The sequence below is a fragment of the Nannospalax galili genome, unplaced genomic scaffold (genome assembly GCF_000622305.1).
Source record: "Nannospalax galili isolate Female #2095 unplaced genomic scaffold, S.galili_v1.0 scaffold173, whole genome shotgun sequence".
Lineage (NCBI taxonomy): Eukaryota > Metazoa > Chordata > Mammalia > Rodentia > Spalacidae > Nannospalax > Nannospalax galili.
The window spans coordinates 749,602-760,573 of record NW_008334442.1 but is presented as its reverse complement, the minus strand read 5'-3'; the positions used below and the strand labels follow the sequence as shown (position 1 = coordinate 760,573).

Below are 10,972 nucleotides of genomic sequence, written 5' to 3'. Positions count from 1 at the left end.
TATATCAAACAATAAATGAGAACTTAGAACTAATTTTGTACATTCTTAAGGGCCTAGAAAGAGTGTGCAAGAGGAATTTAATTGTGAAATGTATTACTGTGATTTAAATTTAGAACACTTTGGGGCTAGAGAAATGGTTCGGTGGTTAAGAACACTGGCTGCTTTTTCAGAGGACCCAGGTTTTGTTCTGAGCACCCACATGGCAGCTAACAACCATCTGATGTCCTTGTTGCACTTACATACATTCAGGCAACACACTCATACACATAAAATAAAAATAAATACATGAATTAGAATACTATCCAGAATATCTATACTACAGCCATCTTTTGGAAATGAAATGACTGTAACATGTTTCTGTGTTGGCTCAAATTCAACTACAGATCTTTGCCTAATAAAGAAAAAATTGTTACATAAATGCTTAGCAGATAGCTTGGCTAATAAAAATTTTATGACATACAATATATTTACTGACATAGAGTGTAGAAATGAAATTATTTGAACTATTACTTTTTACTAGACAGTACAGCTAGTCAAAGTAGAATATAATCCATTCTGAAAACCCATCCCTAGCTTTTCTCTCCACGATTTGCATCCTGTATTCTCACATTTTCTAGATTTGATCACTTCTCTCCTCTCATTGTCTTACTGAATTGAATATTATCTAATTGAACATACTTGAAAGTTTTTTAGACATTTAATATACCATCTTCTCCTTAAAGCCATTTATTTTAGCTTCACTAAATTTCAGATCAGAGCAAAATTTTTCAATAGGTGTCAAAGTCAGGCTAAAATACACCCATTCAATGCAATCCACCGAGGTAGTGACAGATGCTCATTAGATTGGATACCACGGTGCACTTTCCTAAGGGGTCTGACCTTTGCACCAACAATGAAGAATCCTAGAGACGTATAACACAGGAGTACTAGCCATTTCACATCTTGTGAAACACAGTTCAGCAGTAGTAAGGAATGCAGATTGGAGGGTGTTAAGGATAATCAATAGGATCTTATACCAGACTAGTCAGAAGAACCTAAACCAGGAAAGAGGCAGAATAAGTAGGAGACAAATATAAGAAATGATAAATTAATAGACTGAACAATAATCATCCTCTAATGACATGGGGTTTGAGACGGTGAGGGTGAAGATAAAACAAAGATGAGGGGAAAGGAACAGCCTAGGGAAACTCTTAGGTATTTTGCTTAATTTTAAATCAGTAGAGAGGGCTGTGGACATTTGAAATATATCTAAAGAGAGGCATCCGTAGGAATTTGAACTTACTGTCCTAGTAAGAGATATCTGATTTGAAGAGAGCCATGTGGAAGTCATCAGTATGATGGCAGAGCCATGAAAGTGGATGAATTCACCCACAGAAAGAGTATGAGATGAAAAGATACTCCAGGACAGATCTTTGGAACACATCAGCATGTAAAGCATGGAATGAGAAAAAGAAGCATTCAAATGAAACCAAGAAGGAAAAATTAGAGAAATAGGCAAAGATTCAAGAGAAAAATCATGCTAGGGAAGCCAGGAGAGGAAACCACGGCCAGCAGCATCAAAAGATGCAGGGAAGGTTAAAAGAACAAGAACCCGCTGGAGTCAGCCACTGGGTGTGTATGCCTGCCCTTGTCCTTCTTGTTTAGGATGTTGGAGGGAGAAGTCAAATTGCCGCAACTGAGTGAACAGCAGGCAGGTCACACAATCACACAATGAACTCAAACACAACTCTAGAGGAGAAATGCTATTAATACATGAGAAAGTTAGGGGCACAAGACAGAAATTATATTTCAAAGACTAATGCCACAGAGGAGAAGATAAAGGTTATCAGGATCTTAGTTGAAAAGTTGTGCTTTAGTTGAGAAAAGAGACATATTGATTAGAAACTAATCAAGGGATGAAGAATTAAGATCAAAATATTTATTAAGAATAGATGTGGCCTCAGTGTGTAGCTCAGGGTGGAGTACTTGCATACCACATGGAAGACATTGGGTTGAATCTCCCAGGAAGAGAGAAATGTGAGAGGATAAAATGAGTTCATAGTGGTCTGGATTGTCTCAGATCAGTACAGGTGCAAGACCACTTGTTAACAAAAGTAGGATGGGGTAAAGTTAAGGGGTTGACCAAAGCTGAGAAAGTGGAAGGAACTGGAACCGTCAACAGGCACAGAAAGAAGGCAGTGATAATCTAGCAGCAGGCCAGGGTCTGGATGGAGGAGAGCCAAGTGAGGGTGCAGGGAAGGAATATGCAGCAACATGGAGCTAGGAAGAGGATGCTGTTATAGGGAGGCAGAGAGCAGCAAGGGTTCTGAAAGAAACACAGCTGCAAAGGAAATGACAGATGAGGAAGAATAGATGGAATAGGAGATCCAGGGCTTGATGAGAGAGCAGGAGGGAATGCAGGAGACAGACCCAGACTATCTAACTACACCTACTTTTGTTCAGCATCTTTGAGTCCTTTGCACGAATCCCTACTTAACTAGAAATGAAGCGGCACATTTCTTCCGGAATAAACACCTCATGTAGAGGTGTTTAAACCCTCTCTGACATGGTCAACTGGCTCCATAGCTTGTTTTAACTCAGAATTTTCCCTATAAAGTATTCTCTGACAACTCTATCTAAAACATCCTTTGTCACTAACTCTTTAAGGTCTTATTTTACTTAGTTTCTTCCTAGGACTTTACCTCAAATCCTTTTATAGTTTCGTTTTTTGTTAATTTTCTTCTCTGCAGCCCAAGAAGAGGGTCACTGAAGGTCACTGAGAAGCAGTGAGTTAGCACATGCGGGAACAATGGAGTCAAACAGCCTGGGTTTGGATCCTGAGTATGTTTTATTTTTAGATATGCAATACCATTTGGAAATTTATTTAGCCTCAGTTTTCCCCTTTGCAGAACAGAGATTAAGGGGCATAGGGATTTTGTGAGATAATACACGTAAAGGATTTTATATGGTAATTCAGTTTCAACCAGAGCTCACAGAGGCAAGGTGCCACTATGATAACAACTGAAAGAGGTTCTAAAAAAGGCCTGAGAATATCTCAAAATTGGTACAAAATGGTTTCCTACTTACAATTTTATCCTAAACACCATAAAAAAATAATAGAAGCTCCAATAATAATAGAATGGTTAATTCGTGTCAAATTTTCTTAGACTAACAGGCAAAGAAAACACACTATTTAGTTAAAGGTTTCTGTGAGGAACTAAACTCTTTTGCTCCACCCAAAGATTCTCTGGTCTGGGCAGTAGGGAGGTTATTTGGCTGTAAGAGATGTTATAGCAGATGTTTATGGTCTCAGAGGGGGTGGGATCTGTGTGAGCATTTAATTCCACAGCAAGAGCCCAAATTAGTTTCATTATTCTGGAGTGTATAACTGGGTGAAAATTGGCCCACAAGCCTCAGTGGGGGAATGAAATTATGAGCTAGCTATTAGATAACCTCTAATGCTGTTTTGGTATACAGTTAAAAGAGAGGATTCCCTGAATAATTCATAGCAGAGAGTAAAATAGCTAAAATCCATAGTTGTATTTTCCACAAGAACATAATTTGAGTAAAACAAATTTAAGTACTTAAAAATTAGTAATTGCTTATAGGTTGAAGCAGAATAGATACATACATCTTCTCTGCAAATTATCATGATGTAAAGGTGGCTTTGCTTAGTTAGGATAAAAGTGAATTTGGGAAAATTCCTTGCCTTGTCCTTCCTTCAACATCAGTGAGGAATGTCCTATCCACCCCCTTAACATCACACTGCCTTTGGGCTGACCAGGCCACTCTGGCCTCTATTCCTTTTCTTTTGATCCTCTAATCCTCATGCATGCTTTCTTCTCCCCTCCTCTCCTTTCCCTCTTCAACTCTTCCCTCCTCTTTCCTCCCCTCCCCTCCCCTCTCCCCTTTACCCTCCTCTTTCCCCCTCCCTCCCTCTTACTCCTCCCTCTCCCTTTCCCTCCTTCCCTCCCTCTCCTTAACAGACTGGTTCTTGGGCTTATGAAACCAGCTGCTAGGATAAAATCAATCCAAGGCACCTCAAAATTGAGAGCAACTGAAAGCTAAAAAGACTTAGCTGGGTTTCTGCTTTTTTTGTACCATTCTGATTTTGGATGCTTGCCCAGCAGAGTGGTTTTCATATATGATGCTAAAAAGAGTGTACCTCCATGATGTAATTATGGTGTTTAACAATATATGCTCTAAGAGGGAGAAGGAGTCAGGTCAAACTTCTCCCATCTTTTGCACACAGCACAGTGCCTGGGCCACTGTTTATATTCAATAAATGAAATGCGAAGAGAAAAGCAACAATCTTAGAAAAAGAATTATGTTAAAGCTTAAAGGTAACACCAGCATATATGGACCATTGGACATATGAGCCTTTTGATGGCCCTAAAATCTTAGGTAATCAAATGATCAAGACCATTCTACATTCTTCCAAGCACATTTTATTTCTCAAATTTTAAGTACTTTTATTTTCGGTCAATACTTTTTCCCCTGAAGATAGGATCTTTCTATGTAGCCCAGGCTGACAGAAAATTTGCAATTCAGCCTCAGCCTAAGGCATGTGCCACCATGCCAGGCCAACATATATTCATTTTTTAAAGTTTTAAGATTTTAAATTTACCTACCATAAAATTTACACATTTAAAGTATGCAATTAAATGGCTTTACTACATTCACTGAGTGGCATAGCTTTCATTTCTATCTTATTTTGGAACATTGATTATCACTAAAAGAATCCTGTACCCATTAGCAATTACTTCCCATTCCCCCCTCTTCTTAACCTCTAGCAAGCACTGATAAACTTTGTCTTTACAATGTTGTCTACTCTGGTCATTTCTAATGAATGGAATGCTTCTCTGTTTTCATTCAGTATAATGTTTTTGAAGCTCATTCTTGCTGTAGTATGTTTCAGTCCATTCATTTATACTACAGAATAATATTCCTCTGTATGCTTATGCTACATCTTGCTAATCCATTCATGGACATGTGGTTGCTTGTGTTAGTAAGGAAGATGCTATTATACACATTCCTGTACAAAGTTTTGTATGGACATGTGTTTCCATTGATGGGTCTTAAGAACATATGCTTAGCATTTGACACAGCATATTTTATACTTAACATTTTGAAGAAATGCCTAGTTCTCAAATGGTGCCAGTCATTCTTGGGATATGAAAAAAAAGATTTAGTTGAAAATATTTTGTTCTCTGAGGGACTGTGAGATACTTAAAAAAAAAAAGAAGAAGCATGTAGGCTAAGGCCATAATCTCAAAGGGCCTAATATAGTAGAGCTATGGGTGTAGCATTGGAAACACTCTGGAATTTAGGAACTCAAAGGCCTTATGAGTTTCCTCAAGCCAATCCTCACACAAAACTGGCATTGTCTGGAAAGTGATTGATATCCTTTCCTGTTTCTTATGACCCTAGCCTTTCCCTGGCATGTCAAAACTTGTATTGAAATCCCACTCTTCAGTGTCACTAAACATTGGGACTGCCAACTTTCATCAGGATTCTACAGATGGAGTTTGGGCATGATCTATAGAATTATTTATTTAATTATAACATTCAAAATTGATCAGACTTTCCTAAATTACTTGAGGGTAACTTAGTATCTTACTGTTGTGACCCTTGCCCGTAAACACGGGGGATAGGGAACCAACAATGTTTGTTAATAGAAATCTAGTTGCATTTGTCTAAGTGGTTAGAATTCTTATTTGCGTGTGTGTGAGAATAGGGGTCTACTAGTTGAACCCAGAGCCTCACACATAGCAATGAACCAGAGCCCTTTTAAGGACTGATTTTTTAACTTGTTATACAAACTAAAATAGTCTACAAGCAACATGCAGCGTAGAAAGCCATCGGATGGCTACGTGTGTGCATACAAATGTGCTTCTGAGTAACCGCCTCCACAAAAGAACAACCAATGATGAGCATTTTGGAAAATACAAGGCCAATATTTTATGTTTCAGCAGGTCTTTCTCCCTGCAGACCAAATCTAAAGTTCTCCTTTTACAACATTCTAACAGAAATCTACAAAGACATGTTAAAAAAAAGAATACACATTTTTGCAAACAGGTTTCATTCTTCCTGAAAAGATTTTAAAATCATGTATTTCTGCCCTGCGAGTTGGTGGACCTACACTGAGCTCAGAATGGAAAACAGATTCAGCTTATCTGTCAGAACTATGTGAAACAAAGGCAGTCACCTTCTTAAAAGGCATGCCACATCAAGTGACAAATGGCAGGTACACGCCATAAAAATCGATACTATCAACATCTTATTGTTTCTTTTTCCCAAGTCCTCAAAGCATATGGCTTAATTTTTTTATCATGAGCAAGAGACAACATCTTTTCTCTAAATGTTAATAATATGACAACTTCATATCCCAGCTGTGAAAAGCTCAATAAGTCAATAGGGTTTTTGCAAAACACATATATTTCTCCCTAGTTGGTAAAGAACGTGCTGCTTTGTAGATTTCCTTTTTCACAAAAATAGAATACATTTATATTTCAGTAAAGCAACAAAATTTAAATCAACATGAATGGCTAAAAATTGTGATTTTTATTTTGCAGTAAGAACTATTGATAGAATGAAAATCTATTTAGATTTTTGCTCATGCATGAATGAGACATAGCCATCTATGTTTTATATTAAGAATGACTAGAGGCAGTGCTTGGTACAAAATGTTCTGTAATCCTGGTTGAAATTAGCAATTTAAATTTGCCAAGTGAGGTTACAGTGCAATATCTAATGCACAAATCAGAGAGTTGAGTGCTTGCATAGTTGTTAAAAATGTATCAAAAGGCTATAGGTTAACAATAATGAATGTGTTTTTCATTATTATTAGTAAAATATGCAATCTGTGATAATAATTTATTTGTTTTACAAATGCATTGGGGGGGTTAAAATTTTTCAATTGATCTGTGACAAACCATGAAATTCAATATTGCTCACCATGACCAATCCATGAAATTTGTCAACTTTGTTCCTGCTTTTCACAAGGCCTTTCTCTTACATGAAATGACCCATTGAACTGAAAGCATAGCAATTTTTTCATCTATGGTAAATCAGTTAAGTTTACTAGGATTTATCAGGGCTTCAAATTTAAGCTTTTTATGATTATAAGGCATTTGTATATAATCTCAACTTTATGGTGGTTTTTCTCACTGTTCCTTCACCTCTCTGAAAGAACTCTATTTCTAAAATTAATTCTCAACTCGTTTTGCTAGAAGAAAACAACTTATTAACAACGGGTGTGCTGCAAGTCAACAGGGAAAGTGAAAACAGTGTTAATTACTCTTAGACTATCGAACAGAAACATCTTAAAATGTATTGAAAGTCAAAATTTGTATATCACTCTTAAAATAATGTTAAAGAAAAGAATATTAAACTCAATTTAGCCTAAGAAATAGAAATATGATGTAAACTTTTTACTATCCAATAAAGTATGTACATATTTAATCTTTGAATATAAAAGCAAATATTTTGGAGGAAATATTAATAAAATGTTATTTAATGTTCTGTTTATAAGATATATTACAACTTTTATAGTATCAAACATAGGAGTCAAATTAACTTGAAATAAAAAGTAGTTGAAAACTTTTAGATTTTATTTTTGTTTACTTAAGAAAAATATTTTATTTTTTCAGTATAATTATTTGTCTGAATTTCTACTTCCTATTGCTAGTTAAGATGCAAAAACCTAGGAGGCTGGGAAGATGGCTCAGCAGTTAAAAGCACTAGGTGCTCCTGTAGCGGACCCAGGTTCACGTCCCAGCACTCACACGGCAGCTAACAACCATCTGAAACTCTGGTCCAAGGTGATCCAACAACCTCTTCTGACCTCTGTGAGCACTGCACAGCACCGGTGCACTTATGTCCATGCAGGTAATACACTCATACACATAAAATAAAATAAAAATAATAAAAAATATGTTTTTAAAAGACACTAAAACCCAATACTCAATGTGCAAATTGGTGGCAAATGTTTGAAAGTATAAAGCCATTGGAACTCTTTCAGATTTGCACATATTTTAGAAATAATTTTAACTTTTTTAATCAAATCCAATTACATTATTCTTAAAGTTAAGAATTACTGGGGCTGGAGAAATACCTCATTGGTTACTAGCACTTATTGCTCTTGCAGAGGACCCAAGTTCAATTCCCCAAACCCGCATCAAGTAGCTCACAACCACCTGTTACTCTAGCTTCAGGGAATCCAAATCTATCTTCTGGACTCCATGGGCACCAGCACTCACATGTGCACATATACAAATACTGACACATGCATACATACATAATTAAAAATAAATATCTTTAAAAGTGGGAAACTACAATATATTTTTTAAAGATTCAATGTTTGATTTTGTTTTATATAGAGCAATAATGACTGACTAAGACAACCAACCTATTAAAATAATATGAACACCTCATTCAAAAAGTAAAATTTATTGCCTGGTAAGGCTATGTGTGCTTATAATCCCAGTGCTCAGGAGGCTGAGACAGGAGGATTGCATGTTTGAGACCAGTCAAGGCCATACAGTGAGACAAAAGAGTAAAACTTAAAATGTGCTGAAACCTTATTAACTGAACGGGACTTATCAATAGACAGGTTAACCTACCTGAAGGGAATAAACTACTTTGAAGGTCAGAAATCCCTGTTAGTTGGTGCTAATTTTATAAAATAGCCTAATTCACAATATTAAAAATGTGCTTCAGTGTATTTCTACTTCTTAATTAACAAAGTTCAATAAGAGGTGTGACAACGACTTGGTTAAACAAAATATATTTGATACTTACTTATACAGTTCTGTTAATGGTGATGTCAAAATAGCTAATGTTGTAACCAGATTATTGCAATGAGTATGGATTTTAAAAATTTTATTATTGTTATACTCATGAGGATTCAAAAGTTCCTGAACAGATGTACAAATTGACCATAATATGTTCTCAGTGCATATTAAAATTGTTGTGACATCAAGTCTATTGGAAAGAGAGAGAAGAAAATCATGTTATACATAACAGTATTTCTGCTTGATATATACTATCTTATCTGTGTTTCTTATACTAAACATATAGAAGAGTACAAGGAGTTGGCTAGGTATCAGAGCTTCAGAGACCAAAACCAGGAAGCATCAAAAACATCTTTTGAGTTTTCAGGTGCTAGATGATCCATAATATCCATTACTTTTAGGGATGGCAAGACCTGTAATAGTGTTCTAGGAATGCTTAGATAAAAAGTTGGGTGGCAGAGAGGGCTCCCCAGTTAAGAGCACTTACTGCTCTAAGAGGACCAGAGTTCAATTCCCAGAATCCATACTGGGTGGTCCACAACTCCCATAACTCCAGCTCCAGGAAATCTGATGCCTCTGGCCTCCCTGGGCATCTGCACATGTGACATATGTACATACACACATACATAAATAAAAAATTCCAGAAATTCAAGAGACTTTCCTTGAAGTTAGTCTGAACAAAACATCTGGTTGAAAAAAAAAATGCTATTACACACACACACACACACACACACACACAGAGAAATACACATATACACATGCACATGCACACACAAACCTGATTTCTACAATAATGATGATTTAGGATCAGTCATCCAAATATAAATATTTATGTATGTCACTTAGAAAAATAAGAAGCGGTAATTCTAGATTTTCATGACATTTTTTGTGCAATCATCCAGGACCATAAAAACAAAAAGTTCCTATAGTACTGCTAATTAATTAAATATACTACCTACTTCATAACATAACAGTAATTTGATTTCACAGATTTCATAATGAGTTGCCACCTTACAGCCAAGAGTGATTTTTATTAAATAAGAAACAGAGTGAAGGTATTCTTTCGTCTGAAAAGGAATTTACCATCTATTATTCAGAGTTCTATTTTTTAAAACAGCTTGGTCAGTAATTCAAAACAGCCTTGCAAAATACCATATTTATGAAACACTGCAGCAGGACCTAAATGCCCTTCAGACTACAGTATATTTTATAAGAATATGATCAGGAAATGAATCCTCCTGCCAAAATTGTAAGAAAGAAAGAAAAAAGAAAGAAAGGGGGGAAGGGAAGAGGGAGGGAGGGAGGAAGGGAGAGAGAGAAAGGAAAAAAGAAAGGAAAGAAGGATGAAAGGAAGAAAGGGAGGGATCTCTGATGTTTGCAGGTTCCTCCTGAAAAGAATGGTTTATACCTAAAAATTAAGTTTTAGTCAAATTAGACCAAGTATTTATAAAATAAAAGGTTTCTCAGGCTAGAGAGATGGCTTAGTGGTTAAGAGCACTGACTGTCCTTGCAGAAGACCCGGGTTTGATTCCTAGCACCCACACTGCAGCTATGAACTGTCCTTAACTCCAGTTCCAGGGGATCTGATACCTTCTTCTGACATGCACAGCATTGCACCGCACAGGTGCACTCACACACATGCAGGCAACACACTCATACACATAAAAAATAAAAATATTAAAATACTTTTAAAAAGCTTTCTCTCCATGCAGACCATTGTCGCCCTGAGCTTATTTGCATACTACTGAGTGCCAGGACAGCAGGTAGAACTATATTGCAGTCTTCTGTTTCAAACCTAGTGACTGTGGCCCCTCATTTTCCGATTTCACACTGTCTTAAGCTGCTTTCAGTAATACATGGAAGAGGAGGGGGAGGGGGAGGGATGAGGAGGAGGAGGAGGATGAGAAGGAGGAGGAGAACGAGAAGGAGGACGAGGAGGACGAGGAGGAGGACAAGGAGGACGAGGAGGAGGACGAGGAGGACGTCGAGGAGGAGGACGACGAGGAGGAGGACGAGGAGGAGGACGACGAGGAGGAGGACGAGGAGGATGAGGAGGACGAGGATGAGGAGGAGGACGAGGAGGAGGAGGAGAACGAGGAGGAGGACGAGGAGGACGAAGAGGAGGAGGAGGAGGACGAGGATGAGGAGGAGGATGAGGAGGAGGAAAACGAGGAGGACGAGGAGGGCGAGGAGGAGGA

General features: G+C 37.3%; 1 protein-coding gene across 8 annotated transcripts in view; it reads right to left on the bottom strand.

Moving 5' to 3' along the window:
• Nucleotides 1-10,972, bottom strand: part of Kiaa0825 (KIAA0825 ortholog) — a 485,775-nt gene that overhangs the window by 316,897 nt on the left and 157,906 nt on the right. For all 8 annotated transcript variants that reach the window (XM_029561734.1, XM_029561732.1, XM_029561735.1 and 5 more), the window contains one exon: nt 8,782-8,964. In XM_029561734.1, coding sequence (XP_029417594.1) covers nt 8,782-8,964 — 183 coding nt within the window. The remainder of the gene's footprint in view (nt 1-8,781; nt 8,965-10,972) is intronic.